Raw genomic sequence first — 20,211 nt, 5'->3', positions numbered from 1 at the left:
GGAGGCTGAAGGGTGACCTTATAGAGGTTTATAAAATTATGAGGGGCATGGATAGGATAAATAGGCAAAGTCTTTTCCCTGGGGTCGGGAAGTCCAGAACTAGAGGGCATAGGTTTAGGGGCGAGAGGGGAAATATATAAAAGAGACCTAAGGGGCAACTTTTTCACATAGAGGGTAGTACGTGTATAGAATGAGCTTCCAGAGGAAGTGGTGGAGGCTGGTACAATTGCAACATTTAAGAGGCATTTGGATGTGTATATGAATTGGAAGGTTTGGAGGGTTATGGGCTGGGTGCTGGCAGGTGGGTCTACATTGGGTTGGGATATCTGGTCGGCATGCTCAGGTTGGACCGAAGGGTCTGTTTCCATGCTGTACATCTCTATGACTCTAAGAGTGGGATAGTGGTTTGGATTTTCAGCACTGGTTCTGTCGGAATGGGATAATGGGTTGGGTTTTCAATGCTGGGTCTCCCAGAGTGGGACAGTGTTGGTTTGTGAGCACTGGGTCTCTTGGAGTGGGACAGTGGGTTGGGTGTTCAGCACTGGATCTCTCGAAATGGGAGAATGGGTTGACTTTAGAGCACTGGGTCTCTGAATGGGACAATGGGTTGGGTTTAGAGCACTGGGTCTCACGGAGTGGGAGAATGGGTTGGGTGTTCAGCACTGGATCTCTCGGAATGGGAGAATGGGTTGAGTTGAGAGCACTGGGTCTCTTGGAGTGGGATAGTGGGTTGGGTTTAGAGCACTGGGTCTCACGGAGTGAGACAATATGTTGGGCTTTGATTGCTAGGTCTCTGAATGGGACAATGTGTTGGGTTTTGAGCCCTGGGTCTCTCGGAGCGGGACAGTGGGTTGGGTTTTGAGCACTGCATACATCAAGGTTTTTTTTAAAATGTGAATTCTTGCTGAGGGGGTGGTTTGGTCTACAACAAAGGGAACCAGTGATCACTAGGTTGTATGCTGAAACCAATTGTAAGACCCACCTTGGTGAAGATCAGTAAATTCAGTTGAGTTTATCAAACTTGGGCCAGTTCAGCTACTCACGATCTGAGCTTTTATAAATATCCTTCTGTTCTACTCTGCTTCTGCGAAAGGTCGAAATGCAAATTTGATATAGGAGGTTCTTAAGCTATGTCCTGGGCTGATTTCCCATTCCTGTCCTTGAGGAGTGCCTTCTCTTGTGGTCCCAACAGTTTGAAGCATGCAACCAACCCCCTTAAAATACAAACTAAGGAAGTGTACTCACACCGCTTAGACTCAGTACCCCACTGAATGTGAATTCAGGTTTCAGTGACCATTGTCCAGTGTCCACCCAGAAGGCAGTGCAGACCCTTCACCTTCTACTTCTTAGACGAGAATACTATCTCTGAGCCAAAAGCTCACTCAATAATAAATGCAATACCCATCAGTTCCACCCATTAGCACATCATGGAATCCAATTACAGCATTAGTCTTGGAACCCCACATTGATTGTAGGCGTTGGAGCACATGTGAATGTTCTCTAAGTCCAGATGGTGTTGCAGAAATACTTTTACTTTACTTTTTCAGCTTTCAGAAATGAATATTGTCTTTCCAGGTTTACTGCTACTGTACGTACCTTCCCAGTGGGAGTCCGAGGGAAATCATTGACAAACACCATGTACCGTGGGATCTTGAAATGGGAGATCTGTCAGGAATACAGAAATTGGATAGTTTCAAAATGCTGCTTCATTTTTCCTCTCCCATATCCCTCGAATCGAAATGATGGAGTGATGGTGGACTACGAAGAAAACCTTCCTGTCTTTCTCAGCCTATTTTATTCATTCCCATCCCAAGGCACTAAGTTCCATCGTATTCACTCCTGTCTTGGCATTCAGCACAATCAGTGTCACCAACATGTGGCCACAATCCCTCAACACCAAATCCCTGTTCTACCTTTGGTGGGTCAACACAGACCACTTAGAGTAGCAACATGACCCCATCTTAAAGAATCGAATGTGATCTCAAGCCATGCTGAACTTTTCTGAAGAGGTGATTTCTAATATTACCATGATCCAGCTATTTTTCAAATTTGAAAGATCACATGATAAATTTCCCTGCGACATATATCCACCTCCTACCTTACTGATTTGGAACATCATTGAGGGAATCTTGAATTCAGAACAATCTTGTTTCCCTACATTCTAATTTCAATGGCCAAATATAATTGGTAGAAGTTAATGTTCCTGACCTGGGTAACGCCTACCAATTGCAGAATGATGGGAAACTTGCAAACCTTCTGTTGAGAAGGCTTGACTGTATTCATATAGAAACATAGAAGATAACAGCAGGAGTTGGCCACTCAATTCCTCGAGCCTGCAGTGCCATTCAGATGGTTGATCATTGAGTTCAATATATAATGCCACCTTTTCCCCATTTTTGTTGGTTCCTTTAGCCACAAGAACTACATCCAACCCTTTCCTAAAACACATAATGTTTTGGCCTCAACCACCTTCTGTGCCAGTGAATTCCACAGGCCCACCATTCTCTGATGACTGGCATCTCTTGTGGGTGTGAATTCCATTGCTGGCATCACAAATTGTAGAAAATAACCTGGAGTGGTAGGCTGCTGGGACTTCACTAGGAATCATCGCTGGAACCTTAGCTTCAATTATTTGAAAATATGTTTGGAGTCACAGCCAATGGGGATCACAGGAGTGGGTGAGGGGGTTACATTCAATACTGACTTCCCTGTCACCCTAGCCCCTTCAGTACCTTAGTAGGCAGCCTGCTAACCTTGCAGTTTTCTGGGCATCTTGTGGGAACCACAGGAAAGCCATGTGACTCCCATTTATGCCATTACCAAGTCTAAATGACATCCGGCCATCGGAGGACAGGTTTCCTCATCGAAGCCTCTTCTTGCCTCTGACTCAATCAGAAGAAAGATTCCCCTCTGCAAGGACATTTCTCAGCAAAATGGGCTGAATTAATTTTTCAGCACCTTGACCTACAATGCTTACCCTCTCTGACTAACATCATGTATTCTAATGACTCTCTATATCCATTGTGAAGAGGACTGTATGTTGTTAATATTATTGCTGACCACATTTAAGTATGATCTACAAAAGCATGTACCTGTCCTTTACAGTACGTTTTAATCTCCTCAGCTGTACATTCCATTCCGTCGTTCACTTTCACACAGGCACAGAGCTCTTCACCCATCTTGTAATCAAACACTCCTACCACCTGCCAACAGAAAATGGAGTTAGCTCCCATCAAACAGACACAACCACACCCCCTACCCACCATCTGCACACTGCATCCTGTCATAGACTTACCACTGAGCTAGAAGAATTCTTCAAATGTAAGGAGATTTTCTTTTAGCTATATATCACAACCTCTACAATAAACAGGGAGATGGTGAACTTAGATTTAGGGAATTAACCTGAGTGGTTAGAAAGAGAATCAGTGGAAAATATTTTAGTTGTAACAATCATAACTCAGTTCAATTTAAAGAAGTTATGAAAAAAGATAAATATCAAAACATTTAAAATGTTTAATTTGGGGAAAGGACAATTTAACTAACCTGAGATATTACTGAACAAAAATGGACTTGAAACAGCTATTTGAAGGTGAATCAGTGTCAGAGTATTCGAAGGCATTCAGAACAGTTTGTTCCTACTAGGAGAATGAATCTGGTCACAGACATAGACTACGTGTAAATGTCCTGATTTTCCTGAAGAAGGGCTTATGCCCGAAACGTCGATTCTCCTGTTCCTTGGATGCTGCCTGACCTTTTCCAGCAACACATTTTCAGCTCTGATCTCCAGCATCTGCAGTCCTCACTTTCTCCTACGTGTAAATGTCAAAGAGTTTGGAGTAGGATAAGGCAAAAAGAAAGGATATGTTGAAAAATGTGGTGCTGGAAAAACACAGCAGGTCAGGCAGCATCCGAGGAGCAGGAGAATAGGAGAGCTTCTTCAGGTAGGCATCCTTGCAAGAGGATTCGCAGTAGGTACGTTTCGGGCATAAGCCCTTCTTTAGGAATCCTGCAGATGCTGGAGCACCAGAATTGAAAAATGTGGTGCTGGATCAGAGCAGATACAACACAGGTCATTATACACTCTATGTAACATAGTCCAGTTCTCCAGAGAGCTATTTTTACAGCATACTAAACCCAAGTAATTTGATAAGTGAAAATTTTAAGAATTTAAAAAGTTAATCTTTTTCTAAAATGTAGTTAGGATTTCGATTCAGATTGTAACATAACAATAACAAATGACATGAACATGCAACAGAGTTGTTACTTGTAATTCACGCACTATTTGGGAATTTCTGTCAAAATATACTGCAGAGGATAGAGAGTAAGCCAGAAGTTATGGCACAGGTTGGTCACAACAATAAAAAGAGAACATGTGCTGAGTTTCCTTGATCAGATTTTCAGGAGGTAAGGATGCGGTTTAAAAAGTAAGCCTTCAAACCCTGAGGAAAAGTCCAGTTAAAAACAACACTTGGAAATGAACGTACTGGTCACACTGGACCTTCATTTTGAGGCAGAGAAGACAAGATGGATGGCTATTTGTCATTCATCAATTTTACTGGCTTTTCCTTCACCACATACAAAACAGAGTAGAGAAAGAAAATAGGAAAGATCAACCCATGGCTTGAAACATGATGTAGGAGGGAAGGTTTCAGCTTCTGGGACCAGTTCTGAGGCAAGAGGCAACTATCTAAAGTGATAGAATCATAGAGATGTAAGGGAAACAGACTCTTCAGTCCAACTCGTCCATGCTGACCAGCTATCCCAACCGACTCTAGTCTCATTTACCAACACATGGCCCATATCCCTCTAAACCTTTCCTATTCATATACCCATCCAGATGCCTTTTAAATGCTGCAATTGTATCAGCCTCCACCACTTCCTCTGGCAGCTCATTCCATACATGCACCACCCTCTGCATGAAAACGTTGCCCCTTAGGTCCCTTTTAAATTTTTCCCCTCTCACCCTAAACCTATGCCCTATAGTTCTGGACTCCCCCACCCCAGAGAAAAGACCTTATCTATTTATCCTATCAATGCCCCTCATGATTTTAGAAACCTCTATAAAGTCACTCCTCAGCCTTCAATGCTCCAGGGAAAACAGCCACTCTGTTCAGCCTCTCTTTATAGCTCAAATCCTCCAATCCTGGCAACATCCTTGGAAATCTTTTCTGAACCCTTTCAAGTTTCACAACAGCCTTCCGATATGAGGGAGACCAGAATCACATGCAATATTCCATAAGTGGTTTAACTAATGCCCTGTACAGCTGCAACATGACCTCCCAACTCCTATACTCAGTGCTCTGACCAATAAAGGGAAGCTTACCAAATGCCTTCTTCACTACCCTATCTACCTGTGACTCCACTTTCAAGGAACTATGAACCTGCACTCCAAGGTGTTTTTGATCAGCAACACTCATAGAGTCATAGAGATGTACAGCATGGAAACAGACCCTTCGGTCCAACCTGTCCATGCTGAACAGATATCCCAACCCAAACTAGTCCCACCTGTCAGCACCCAGCCCATATCCCTCCAAACCCTTCCTCATAATTTTGTAAACCTCTATAAGGTCACCCCTCAGCCTCCGACGCTCCAGGGAAAACAGCCCAAGCCTGTTCAGCCTCTCTCTGTAGCTCAGACCCTCCAACCCTGGCAACATCCTTTAACTCCCCAGGTCCTTCCAATTAAGTGTATAAGTCCTGCTCTGATTTGAAAAGGATAAGTTGCTCCTCAAAAGGATGAGGACTGATATCCTCATTGGTGTGTTTTGGGAGAATTTAAACTTAATTTGCAGGGGAACAGACATCAACACATACAAGCAGAAAAGAAAAATTAAGGTACATAAAGTAAGAGTACTGAATACTATTCGAGAAGAAAGTCACATCATATTAGATAGCAACAGATTAAGAACGACTTCAAGGAAATCAAAGGCTTGAATACAACACACATATGGAAATACAGAAAGTTTGGTAAATATATCTGGTGAGTTAAAATAATTGATGTGATTGACGCAGCAGCAATATGAAAAATATGGCTTACAAAATTACGACAAAGGGGCACTTAATGTACAAGAATATAAACTACTCATAGATATTGCAAAGGGAGAAAGGGTGGGGGGAGGGGGGTGTGGTAACAGTACTGATTAATCAAGATATTTTAGTGTAGGAAAGTAAGGACGTCCTTGAAGGGTGAGGACAAAATTTATATAGTTAGACTGATCGGCAAAGAAAAACAAGTTGATCAGCAAAATGAACAGTGGCATGGGGTAAACCTTTATACACAGGGAGTGATTAAGATTTGAATGCGCTGCCTAAGATTGTGATAGAGGCAAGTTAAATTGTAGTTTCAAAAGAGAATTGGATGATTATGTGAAGAGAGAAAGAATTGCAGAGCACTGGGGAAAGGATGTGGAAATGTCACTAATTGGATTGTTCTTGCAAAGAGCTGGTACAGTCATAATAGGCTGAATGGCCTCTTTCTGTGCTGCAACAATTCTATGATTCCATAGATTGTGTGATTTCTCCCCATAAATTAAATTTGAGAGTTCAGCTATCATTCAAGGGTCAAGACGTCCTTCCTGCAGCCCAGCATTGTGTGCAAGAATCCAGCTAGGTGTAAAGAAGGGTTTTGTATGGTTGAAGCGTAATTTCCTAATGCCTTTTAACCTAGTCCTCTAAGTATAGATTTAGTATTTCATCAACTTTTTAAATCATCAATTGTTCCTATTAATGGCATTTTCATGATCTATGTATCTTGCCCATCGCCACTTCCACACCCCAAATTATTTGTTTTTCCACTGTTTCTAGTCTTTCACCATTTATTAAATATGCCTTTTCTCTACTTATGGTTCAATCTAGGCAGTCTACAGTGTTGCCTATCTTTGAATAATTGGAAAATTTGGAAATGTGAACTTTCAAAATAATTGTTCATGTCAATGATGAAGATAAATAACTGAGACACCAGCACAGATCTTTGTGGAATTCTAACAGTCACAAACTGCCTATGAGAGTACCTCCTCATTCTCCCTACCACCTCTCCTGACAGTTAGGCAATTTTCTGATCAGGTTAATAGTTAACTTTCAATTCTGCAAGCTTCAACTTTAGTTAATAGCCTTCTAGAAGTCTAAATGAATGACATCAATTGACATTCCCCTCAGTCACCTCTTCAGAAAATGTGAAGAGGTCAGGTGTGACCTACCTTTTACCAACCCACTCGAGCTGGTTCCATTAGTATAAACTGTAGTTTAAATCACTTACCTGGACTTCATGTATTTTTGGATGTGTGTGCAGAAATGCTTCCACTTCTGCTGGATAAATGTTCTCTCCTCCACGGATAACTATATCTTTACATCGGCCAACAATCCGACAGTAACCATAAGCATCGAGTTTGGCAATATCACTGAAAGTGCAGGACCAAGTAATTAACACTGCATTTCTGCAAATTTTACATGAAATCATCAGTAGTCAAAACTAGAGTTTAATTGCTAGCTCTCTGTGGAGCAATGAAATACAGGAGACCGGAGGCTATTGGCCTTCTCTTGGTAAATGTATGTCTCAGTCACATGGAATATGATGTCTCAGCTTTGCATCTCGGTCAGGCTTCAGTTAAGGTTCTAAGCCACGCGAGTGTACTAATTCTGTAATTGACTTCAGTACCCCAAAGGCACATCCCAATAGAAATATTCAGTGTAGAAGAGATCCTTTGGTCTACTGAGTCTGCACCAACGCACGAGAAGCACTTGACCTTCAACCTAATCCCATTTGCCAGCATTGAATGTTATGATGTGCCCAGTACTCATCCAGGTACTTTCAAAAACATATGAGGCAACTCGCCTCTACCACCTTCTCAGGCAGCACATTCCAGAATGGCACCACCCTCTGGCTGAAAAGATTTTTCCTCACATTCCCCCTAAACTTCCTGTCCCTCACCTTGAACTCATGTCCCCTCGTGGCTGACCCTTTAACTAAGGAGAGCAACTGCTCTTTATCCACTCTGTTCACACTCCTCAAAATCTTGTACACTTTAATCAAATCGCCCCACCCATCTCATCTGCTCCAAGGAAAACAACCCAAGCCTATTCAACCTTTCCTTATCTCTTAAAGTTTCTATCCCAAACAGCATTCTGGTGAAACTCCTCTGCATCCCCTCCAATGCCATCACATCCTTCCTGTAATGTGGTGATGAGAACCACACATAGTACTCTAACTGTGGTCTCACCAGAGTTCTATACAACTCCAACATGATTTCCCTGCTTTTGTAATCTATGCCTCGAATGATATAGGAGCTGTCCCATTTGCCCTTTTCACCACTTTACTAATACGAGATCAATGTCTTCATTAAGGAAGGAGGGCAGAGGGAAATAACAATAACAAAATGAATGGATAGCCAAAGATCAACAAGTATTTGGCACCAAGTTACAGACTGGACTCTAAATGAGAGGCTTGAATAATGTCATAAATGTCAGTGTTTCAATCACTGGAACTCACAATAATGTTGAGAAAGTACATGCTAAAGTTTACTTTATTAAAAAGAAAAAGACTGCGCACGGATTTGCTCACTGTTCCCCATCCCATAGTTGCAAGCACATTTGTAAAAATGTAGGTTCTCACTTAGTCTGTAGCTTGATTGACTCAGTAATGTTGCATGTTGACTGATGTTTTATTTGGTCATCCAATTCCCTAAAAACATACCACAAGCCAGGGAAAGTTGACTCACCCTGTTTTGAACCAGCCTTCTGGGGTGATACATTCCCTTGTCTTTTCTGGTTCATCCCAGTATCCCAACATAACAGTGTATCCCCGGATCCACAGCTCCCCTGCTGTGTTCAAGGGAAGAACTTCCTCACTTTGAAGATGCACAACCTTGGCCTGTAACACACATTAAAATGCCATGAGATAGGGCCAGAGGAGCAGTATGTTGCAGTCATGCTCAAATGAATCACTCTGTTTGCCCATGTTCTAAATGCAAAACATTTACTTCAAATACAGTATTGGCTAATTCTTGAGGTGCCAAACCTCCAGGATTTGGACAGGACACTTCAGAAATTGAGGACTAATCTCACAGACACAGCTGTGAACAATTCAAGAAGAAAATCAAAAAGATATTTGAAAAAAAGACATTTATTTTCTTTTTTTGGAATACTTTTGGCTTAGTAGCTACCAAAAAAATTGAATTTGGAGCAAATGTGTTTGATTGGGACAGTTTGCTTTCTTATTGGCCTGGGAAGGCAGAATCTGTGGAGTTTGCATTATGATCCTATATCAGCTCTCCAAGTTTTGTTACAGTCCTAGAGGAGATCCCAAAATTTGTTCCAATAAGGTTAAAGACTGTTAACCTTTTTTTGTTTAAGTCAGCAAAATTTGAACACCCAGTTGCTAATTAAGAGAATAAATCCACAAGATTCCTCTGTTGTAAGCAAACAGAAGAAATTTTAATATACACACGTTAATAAAGCAAACAGTCAATATTACCTATCACACTCACACATCAAGAATAAACAAAAGGTAAATATGAAGTAGCAGGCAAACTTTGCCTGTACATATTAGAAAACTGCTTATCAAATAGTTGACACAAACAAAACAATCAAAAACAACTTTGACTACCCACTCAGACATCAGTCAATGCTAAGTGCAAAAAAAATCACTGATGCTTCTGTCTTCCTCGTGAAGGATTTCAGCTCCCTCCACTGAGGACATAACTTCTGATTTCCCTCCAAAATTTCTGTAACTAAGACTCAATGGCTGTTCATCTCCCAGTTTCTCAATCTCTTCCACTGAATTCACAGGGCTGTTGGGAGAAAGTGAGGACTGCAGATGCTGGAGATCAGAGTTCAGAGTGTGGTCCTGATGAGTGGCTTATGCCCGAAACATTGATTTGCCTGGTCCTCAGATGCTGCCTGCTGTGTCTTTCCAGCACTACACTCTTGACCCACATGGGCGTTGTCTAACATTTAAACATTGGCAAATCCAGCTGCTTTGAGCATCACTCTGAAATGGTTTGGATCTCCAGCTGACAGTAATGTTTACTCCACCTAAATTTCTTAACCAAAAAGGCATAATGGATAATGTGACATACAATCATAATCTAATCTAGATCTCTTTCAAATCTAATTCAGGATCCAGCCTTCTTTGACCTTCTTTTCAAGCTGAACTGACATACTATGTACAGTATCCTTCTGTGATGGGCAGGTAAAGTTTCAGCATCTAAACACAGAATGACTCCTGGTTCGTAGTCACACTGCTGCTAAGAACTGCTTCTGAGTTTTTTCAAGCTCCAGTCTCCCTAGCTGCATTGAACAAATACTTCTCCAGGGGTTCCATGACCCCAAACCTCAGTGGTATGGAGCTAATGGCAACATTTTAGTTGCGATGGTGCCAACTCTTCTTTTGGCTCTCCCCACCAACCCATCCCCACTCACTGACCACTGAACTGGCCTATTGTACACCCCTGTTCTGAGTCAGAATCAAGTGTATTCTATGCCTTAAATATTACAACCTCTAGTTAAACCAATTATCATTTCTACAGGCACAAAATCAGTTTCTCAAAACACACAGAGACAAAAGAATCCTCCAAAATATAGATTTCCTTACAGTTGGCATGCTGGATGACTGATGACTGATTTATGGGATGGCATATTGAGTACAAGAGTTGGCAGGTCATGTTACAATTGTATAAGACTTTGGCTTGGCTACGTTTGGAATACTGCGTACAGTTCTTGTCGCCACATTACCAAAAGGATGTGGATACTTTGGACAGGGTGCAGAGGAGGTTTACCAGGATTTTGCCTGGCATGGAGGGTGCTAGCTATGAGGAGAGGTAGAGTAGATTAGGATTATTTTCATTGGAAAAAGGAGGTTGAGGGGAGACCTGTTTGAGGCCTACAAAATCATGAGAGCTGTAGATAGGGTGGATAGCAAGAAACTTTTTCCCAGAGTGTGGAACTCAATTACTAGGGGTCATGAGTTCAAAGTGAGAGGAGAAAAGTTTAGGGGAGATATGTGTGGAAATTTCTTCACACAGAGGGTTGTGTATGCCTGGAATGCATTGCCAGCGGAGGTGTAGGGGTGGGAACAATAGCATCATTTAAGATGTATCTAGACAGATACATGAATGGGCAGGGAGCAAAGGGATACAGATCCTTAGAAAATAGGCTGCAGGTTTAGATAGAGGATATGGATCGGCGCAGGCTTGGAAGACTGAAGGGCCTGTTCCTGTGCTGTAATGTTCTTTGTTCTGTGTTCTGGGTAGTTGTAGGAGGAATGTCATATTACCAAATCTATCCAAGCTGAGTTGGCAAATGTAATCATTAGCACTAGCCTTTGAAACTTCTGCAAGCAGTTGGTCATTTAGTGAGAAATAATGTTTGACACAGGGTGGACAGCAACTAGACAAGCCAGAAAGACTCTGCTTTATAGAACATCTGGCATAACATGATATCCTAGCTCGGTGAGTTATGGCTAGCAGTAACTGTGACACTGGTTCAGAACTGAACTCAATTTCTGAGTAGTGAGAGAGTCAGGTGTGTGATTCACTTGCAACCAAGAGCTACAGAAACGGATGTCATCCAGACTGTGAGCCAGTTTTCAGGTGTAATACAAAACCAGTCAGGGCGGGGAGAAACAGAGAGAGAGAGGATGATCAGCGATAGGGAGATATACAGAGAGAAAGCAATAAAAGGCTCGGAGAGAAGTGTGAAATGGAAAAGGAGAGAAAGACGGAAGGACTAAGAAAAGGGAAGTGAAGGGAACAGAAACAGAGGAATGTGATAAAAAGTGCAAAAAGAGGGAAAGATTAAAAGTAAGAGAGAATGAGAAGGAAGAGATCAAGAGTAAAAAGAGGTGAAAGAAAGAATAAAAACACAAATAAGCAGTAGAAGGAGAGAAGGTGAGGAGGGAGAAACGAGATAAAGGATGAGAATAGAGAGGGAAACAGTGAGAAGGAAGAAGTGAAGCTATGCCAACCTTATACAGCTATACAGTTCATCAGCAAAAAATAACCTGCCACCTCCTTACCTCGATGTGAGGGGCAACATATCCAACTGTTTCTAGTTTCCGTGTTATTTCATCCATTGGGAATCCTTGAAATGTGACTGGGCTGTTCTCTGTCATTCCATATGCCCCCTGGTAAAAAGAAAGTCACTATTATTCAGAGTTCAGCAGAATCATTATTCTATTTATGAAACTGTAAGGAATGATAGCGATAGTAACTGGTAGGGGTGGGAAGGAGGGTGTGTGTGACACTATTGACTGAAGAATGGCATGCTGGAACAGTGATTAGCACTGCTGCCTCTCAGCACCAGGCACCTGGGTTCAGTTCCAGCTTCAGGCAACTGTCTATGTGGAGTTTGCATATTCCCCCCATGTCTGTGTGGGTTTCCTCTCGGTGGTCCAGTTTCTTCACAATCCAAAAAATGTGCAGATTAGGTGGATTGGCCATGCTAAATTGCCCATAGTTTGTAGACCAGGTGGATTAACCATGGGAAATACCGGATTACAGGGATAGGGTAGGGGGGTTGAGTCTGGCTGTGATGCTCTTCAGAGGTGTAGTGTGGACTTAATAGGCCAAGTGGTCTGCTTCCATACTGTAGGGATTCAATAAGATAATACAGTTCTAAATACAGAGAACACTAGATGGTTTTAAGATGAAATCAATTTGGTTTATTAGGATGCTTTCACAGAGCTTCAAATAAGAATAATGAACAAATTTGCCAGCAAATTTCAAATGTGTCTAACAAAGGCACAACAACAAGAACAAAAGAATTGAGCTTCCTAGTATAGACTTTTAATAAAACATAGTGTCAAGAGTACAGGAGGATTTGAAGTTAGGTCTTGCAGCTAAAACACATTTCTCTGAATTTTCCCTCAGGGTATTATTAGTTCAGTCCTTTTTCTTAGAGCAGCTGGGTCAGGATCTATCACATTAGTAATGTTCTCATCTCACTTTGTGACACCTCATTTGTCAATTGATCCAACATGTCCCATCATGTACGCTTGACTGAGAGCTGGGACCAATAACAGCATGAACTCAAAGGTTTACTTTGGCAAGTGAATCGAACTTTAGGCTTTGCTTGATTGACATCCATAAAAGATTAAAATATTTATCTTTCTGTGATCTCTATATTCAATGTGTCAATGTTTATTTAGACAAGACAAGAGGTGTGAAATGTTTTGAAATGTTTAAAAACACTATATCAATACTTTGATGGTAGGTCTGATTGATATTTTAATGGGGTTGCAGGAAGAGCAATCTTTTCTTTCAAAGAACATACCTTTCTCGGCTGGACCACTGTTGCCATTGTTATTGTATGGTCCATTGGTTTTATACATAGTGGATACACTGGCCTTTTACCAGCACTTAACCTGGTCATCAAGAACTGTCAATGTGACATTGGTCACCTCACTTTCTCTGCTTCCCCCTCACCTATTGCGATTTATCTCCCCCTGAACTAACCGCACTCCGTGAACTCAGATCCAACCCTGCTGACAAGGGTGATGCAACATGCTGTCGTCTGATGTATTATGCTCTACATTGTGGAGGCTGAGCACCAGATCTCAGACATCTCTTCTTATCTCCCCCTGGACCATTACCCATCATGGAAAACCAGGCTACTGTGTCCGCAATAGTGACTAATCTAATTTCATCAGGTGATCTCCCAGTAACTGTCTCCAAATTTATAGTCTCCCAAATATCTCTGGCTCCTCCCTTCTCTTTCTTGACATCTCTGTTTCCATTTCTGAGGATAGTCTGGCCACTAATATCCACACTGGTCACTCTTCTACCTCTCTCAACATCTCCCCAAGCTACCTTCCCCCTGCAATTGCAGAAGGGAAAACACCTGTCCATTTATTTCCTCCCTTCTTATCTATTCATTGTTTACAATGTGGTCTGCTCTACATAAAGTCATAGAGTCATATAGCACAGAAACAGAACGGTCCAACTCTTCTGCACTGACTAGACATCCCAATCTGACTTTGCCCCATTTGCCAGTACTTGGCCCATATCTCTCTAAGCCCTTCCTATTCTTACACCCATCCAGATGCCTCTGATTGGGCGTCCGCTTTTCAGGACACCTACATTCTTTCCACAAAAACCTGGAGCTTCCAGTTTCTTGCCATGTCTACACACTATTGTGTTCCCTGGCCAACATCAGGCTTCTCCAGTCCTCCAGCAAAGCTCAGTGCAAGCTAGAAGAACAACCTCATTTTCCGCATGAGAAACCTGCAGCCTTCTGGACTCAATATCGAGTTTAATAATTTTAGGGCCTGAGTACCTTCTCCCATGTTCTTACCCGAACCCCCTCACACCAGGCCTTGTCATTGCATGGGCTGTTACCACATATGACCCATTGTCAGCCACTAACAGTCCCCATTATCAGTATTCATTCTTGCAAATTGACTTTTGTCCATCCCTTTGTCTACCCAACTGTTTCTATCTCTTTTTGGGCTCCATTGTTTACTTTTTCCCCATCCCCCACCCTTTCTTTACCATATACTGTACACCAACCTTCTCCGAGCTAAAATCAGTTCTGAAGAAGGGTCACTGGACCTGACCTGTTACCTCTGCTTTTTCTACACAGATGCTGTCAGAACTGCTGATTTTTTTTTTCTGTTATTGGTCCCAATTTTCTTTCCTCCACTGTTGTTCACTTTGTCCTCAGCTGGGCCCTAAACTCTGGAATTCTCTTTAAACCTTTTACCTCTCAACTGTCTCCTGCTTTGACATGTTCCTTACAAATTAATTCTTTGGCCAGAGTTTGGTCAGCTATCCTAATATCTCTCTATGTTGCTCAGTCTCCAATTTTGCTTGATAACGTGCCCCATGAAATCTCTGGTTGATATATTACATCTATATGTATAAATAAAAGTTGTTGTTGAGAGTTGTTTCCAACTCTGGTCTCCCTGCTATAGGAATAATATTATTAAGCTGTACAGTGTTGAGAAGAGTTTTACCAGGATGTTGCCAGGAATGAAGGGTTTGAATTATAAGGAGAGGCTGCAAAGTCGTAGAGTCATTGACATACACAGCTTTGAAACAGACCCTTCGGTCCAACTCGTCCATGCCAACCAGATATCCCAACCTAATTTAGTCCCATTTGCCACGAACTGGCCCATATCCTTCTAAACTCTTCCTATTCATATGCTCATCCAGATACCTTTTAAATGTTGTAACTGTACCAGCTTCCATCACTTCCTCTGGCAGCTTATTCCATACACGCATCACTCTTTGGGTGAAAAAGTTGCCCCTTCGGTCCCTTTTATATCTTTCCCCTCTCACCCTAAACCTATGCTCTCTAGTTCTGGACTCTCCAACCCAAGGGAAAAGACCTTCTCTATTTATCCTATCCATGCCCCTCATAATTTTATAAACCTCTATGATGTCACCCCTCAGCCTTTGACCCTCCAGAGAAAACAGCCCCAGCCTATTCAGCATCTCCCTATAGCTCAAAACCTCCAACCCTGGCAACATCCTTGTAAATCTTTTCTGAACCCTTTAAAGTTTCACAACATCCTTCCAAAAGGCAGGAGACCAATATTCCAAAGTTGCCTAACCAACGTCATGTACAGCTGCAACATGACCTCCCAACTCCTATATTCAGTGCTCTGACCAATAAAGGAAAGCCTTCTTCACTATCCTATCTACCTGCGACTCCACTTTCAAGGAGCTATGAACCTGCATTCCAAGGTCTCTATGTTTAGCAACACTCCCTAGGACCTTACCATTAAGTGGATAAGTCCTGCTATGATTTGCTTTTCCAAAATGCAGCACCTCACATTTATCTCAATAAAACTCCATCTGCCACTCCTCAGCCCATTGGCCCATCTGATCACGATCCCGTTACACTCTGAAGTAACCTTCTTCACTGTCCACTACACTCCCAATTTTGGTGTCATCCGCAAACTTACTAACTATATCTCCTATGCTCATATCCAAATTATTTCTATAAATGACAAAAAGTAGTGGACCCAGCACCAATCCTTGCAGCACCCACTGGTCACAGGCCTCCAGTCTGAGAAACAACCCTCCACCAACACCCTCTGTCTTCTACCTTCGAGCCAGTTCTGTATCCAAATGGCTAGTTCTCCCTGTATTCAATGAGATCTAACCTTGCTAACCATTCTTCCATGGGGAACCTTGTCGAATGCCTTACTGAAGTTCATATAGATCACGTCCATCGCTCTGCCCTCATCAATCCTCTTTGTTACTTTTTCAGAAGACTCAATCAAGTTGTGAGACATGATTTCCCATGCACAAGCCATGTTGACTATCCCTAATCAGTCCTTACCTTTAATAATACGTATAAATCCTGTCCCTCAGGATTCCCTCCAACAACTTGTCAAACACCGACATCAGGCTCACCGATCTATAGATCCCTAGCTTGTCCTTACCACCTTTCTTAAGTAATGGTACCATGTTAGCCAACCTCCAGTATTCTGGCACCTCCCCTGTGACTATTGATGACACAAATATCGCAGCAAGGGGCCCAGCAATCATTTCCCTAGCTTTCCACAGATTCTAGGCTACACCTGATCAGGTCCTGGGGATTTATCCACCTTAATGCATTTCAAGACATCCAGCATTTCCTCCTCTGTATTATGGACGTTTTTCAAGATGTCACCATCTATTTTCCCACATTCTATATCTTCCATGTCCTTTTTCTACAGTAGAGACCAATGCAAAGTATAGGTAGACAACCCTTTATCCAAAATTCTGAAATCCAAAAAGCTCTGAAATCCGAAGGTTTTTTTGTGATTTTTTTTTTCTCATTAACGAGGTTGTTTGGCTAGCAAACAGTTAGCCCAACTCCACACCCACTCAATGTGTGTCACTCAGACAAGACATTGGAGGGGGGTGGTGTTGGTGTTTGGTCCAGCACTGCTAGGCCTCAATTCTGTCTTAGGGCCTGTTATACTCACAATGTCTGCCCTTCGGTAAGATTTTAAAAATGTCACCACCAAACTGTCACTTATTCTGAAATTTGAAAAATTCTGAATTCCGAAAACCAGCTGGTCCCGAGCATTTCGGATAAAGGTTGTGCACCTGTATTCGTTTGGTATCTCCCCCCATCTCCTGCGGCTCTACATAAAGGCTGCTTTGCTGATCTTGAGGGGCCCTATTCACTCCCTAGTTACCCTTTTGTCCTTAATGTATTAAAACCTTTTGAATTCTCTTTAATCCTACTTGCCAAAGCTATCTCATGTCTCCTTTTCACCCTCCTGATTTCCCTCTTAAGTATACTCCTATTGCCTTTATACTCTTCAAAGGATTCTCTCGATCTCTCCTGTCTATACCTGACATGTGCTTCCTTCTTTTTCTCAACCAAAACCTCAATTTCTTTTGTCATCCAGCATTCCCTACACCTACTGGCCTTTCCTTTCAGCCTAACAGGAATATACTGTCTCTGGACTCTCATTATCTCATTTTTGAAGGCTTCTCATATTCCAGCCATCCCTTTACCTGCGAACATCTGCCTCCATTCCGCTTTTGAGACTTATTGTCTGATACCGTCAAGATTAGCCTTCCTCCAATTAAGAAATTCAACTGTTAGATCTGGTCTACCCTTTTCCCACACTACTTTAAAACTAATAGAATTATGGTCGCTAGCCTCAAAATGCTCCCCCACTGACACCTCAGTCACCTGCCCTATCTTATTTCCCAAGAGTAGGTCAAATGTTGCATCTTCTCTACTAGGTGCATTCACATGCTGACTCAGAAAATTTCCTTGTGCACACCTCTTCACAAATCCCTCTCAATCTAAACCCTTAACACTATGGCAGTTCCAGTCTATGTTTGGAAAGTTAAAATCCCCTACCATAATCACCCTATTATTCTTACAGATAACTGAGATCTCCTTACAAATTTGTTTCTCAATTTCCCTCTGACTATTAGGGGGTCTATAATACAATGCAAATAAGGTGACCATCCATTTCGTATTTCTCAGTTCCACCAAAATAACTTCCCTGGATGTATTTCCCGGAATATCCTCCCTAAGTACAGCTGTAATACTATGCCTTATCAAAAACACCACTCCGCGTCCTCTCTTGCCTCTCTTTCTACCCTTCCTATAGTTTTCGTACCCTGGAATATTTAGCTCCCAGTCCTGTCCATCCCTGAGCCATGTTTCTGTAATTGCTATGATATCCCATGCCCTGAGTTTCTAACCATGATCTGAGTTCATCTGCCTTTCCTGTTAGGCACTTGCATTGAAATAAATGCAGTTTAATTCATCAGTCTTACCTTGTTCTCTGCTTTGACCCTGCCTGCCCTGACTGTTTGACTTGCTTCTTTTCTCAACTGTACCAGTCTCAGATTGATCTCTTTCCTCACTATCTCCCTGGGTCCCCCACCAACCCCCGGCAACCTTTTAAATCTTCCCAAGCAGCTCCAGCAAATCTCCCTGCCAGTATATTAGTCCCCTTCCAATTCAGGTGCAATACATCCTTCTTGTACAGGTCACTTCTACCCCAGAAGAGATTCCAATGATTCAAAGATGTGAATCCTTCTCCCATATACCTGCTCCTCAGCCATGCATTCATCTGCTCTATCCTCCTATTGCTACCCTCACTAGCCTGTAGTAATCCAGAGTAATCCAGATTTTACTACCCTCGAGGACCTCTTTTTAAAATTCCTGCTTAACTTTCTATATTCTCCCTTCAGAATCTCATCCTTTTCCCTTCTGAAGTCATTGGTTTCCATGTGTACAATGACCTCCTGCTGGTCCCTTTCGCTTTTGAGAACATTCTGCATCCTCTCTGAGACATCCTTGATGCTGGCACCAGGGAGGCAACACACCATTCTGATTTTTCGCTGCTGGCCACAGAAACGTCTGTCTGTGTCTCTGACTAGAGAGTCCCCTAACATAATCAATCGCTTCGAACCCGACGTACCCCTCAATACTTTAGAGCCTGTATTGTTACTAGAAACTTGTCTGTTCGTGCTACGCTCCCCTGAAAGTGCATCACCCCCTACATTTTCCAAAAAAGCATGCTTGTTTGAAGTGGGAGTCACAGAAGACTTCTTTACTACCTACCTACCTCTCCTACCTTTGTTGGAGTTAACCCATCTACCTGACTGTATCTGCAGCTTTTTTCCCTTCCTATAACTCCCATCCATCACACCCCTTAGCTCTTGTAAGTTCCTCATTGCCTCTAAATGTCGCTCTAACTGATCCATTCGATCTGACCGGATTCGCAATTAATGACATTTATTGCAGATATAATCCTCAGTAACCCGTAAACTCTCTCGAAACTCCCCACATCTGACAAAAAGGGCATATCACTCTGCTAAACATCATTTTGCTCCTTCCAATCTACAGACCCAGAAAATAACACTGTCTTATTGCTCTACAAAACACTGCTCCAGGCTAACTTAATACTTCTGGCTTATATTTTTTAAAAATTTAAACAAGAGACTGATCCCAATAAAAACATATAATCAAGAAAGAAACCATTCTATTGACTATTGTAGATTTACAGTAAGGCTATGCTTAAAACCACCCAGTTGTCTGTTTCTGTGCTGCGCCCTCTCCCAAGTTACTCCAAGATCAGTTGTGAATTTTGCTGTTTGTGAATTTTGCTGTTTGTGAATTTTTCCTGGACACACTCCGATATCCAGCGATACCTGAATTCAAACAGCAAAGGCAGTAACTGCGCAGATTCATAGTTGTGTCAGTTAGCAGGGTGGGTTTCTTTTTCTCTCCCCCTTACAGACCATGTGCTTGTTGCCTTTGTCTGTCTTTCTCCCTTTTAAAAGTGCTGTTGTTTTGACTTTTTTTTCTCCAAAATTCCAAAAACAATTGCAACAGCATGTAAAACAGTAATTGCTGCTCCTGGAATTTGAGGAAATCACCTCCAACACCTAAAATACCTCAAAAAAGGAGCACCTGTTACAGCTACAAATTTTTCCTGTCCTCCATCTTGGCATTTTTCACCACAGTGTAGGAGGTTGAGAAATAACCGTTGAGAGGTTTATAAAATAATGAGAGGTATAGGTAAGATGAATGGCAAGTGTCTTTCCCTTCAGATGGGATATTTCAAGACTATGGGGCAGATTTTTAAGTTGAAAGGACCAAAGATTTTTTAAAATGGGGCAGTGTTTTACACACAGTGAATGGTTCATGTGTGGAATAAACTTCCAAAGGAAGTGATGGATTTGGGTACAGTTACAATGTTTAAAAGACATTTGAATATGTACATGATTAAGAAATGTTCGGAGG

General features: G+C 42.0%; 1 protein-coding gene across 4 annotated transcripts in view; it reads right to left on the bottom strand.

The window, feature by feature from the left end:
• The window catches only part of acsf2 (acyl-CoA synthetase family member 2), a 181,656-nt gene that overhangs the window by 4,652 nt on the left and 156,793 nt on the right, over nt 1-20,211 (bottom strand). For all 4 annotated transcript variants that reach the window (XR_006315206.1, XM_043714578.1, XM_043714576.1 and 1 more), the window contains 5 exons: nt 12,011-12,118; nt 8,715-8,866; nt 7,256-7,397; nt 3,093-3,203; nt 1,597-1,665 (listed from right to left, as the gene is read on the bottom strand). Coding sequence is in view for 3 of the 4 variants with exons in the window: in XM_043714578.1 (XP_043570513.1) it covers nt 1,597-1,665; nt 3,093-3,203; nt 7,256-7,397; nt 8,715-8,866; nt 12,011-12,118 (582 nt within the window). In the remaining variant the exon portion in view is untranslated. The remainder of the gene's footprint in view (nt 1-1,596; nt 1,666-3,092; nt 3,204-7,255; nt 7,398-8,714; nt 8,867-12,010; nt 12,119-20,211) is intronic.

Source organism: Chiloscyllium plagiosum, chromosome 24, assembly GCF_004010195.1.
Source record: "Chiloscyllium plagiosum isolate BGI_BamShark_2017 chromosome 24, ASM401019v2, whole genome shotgun sequence".
Taxonomy (NCBI): Eukaryota; Metazoa; Chordata; class Chondrichthyes; order Orectolobiformes; family Hemiscylliidae; genus Chiloscyllium; species Chiloscyllium plagiosum.
The sequence above is the reverse complement of the archived record's forward strand: the minus strand, read 5'-3'. Positions and strand labels throughout refer to the sequence as shown.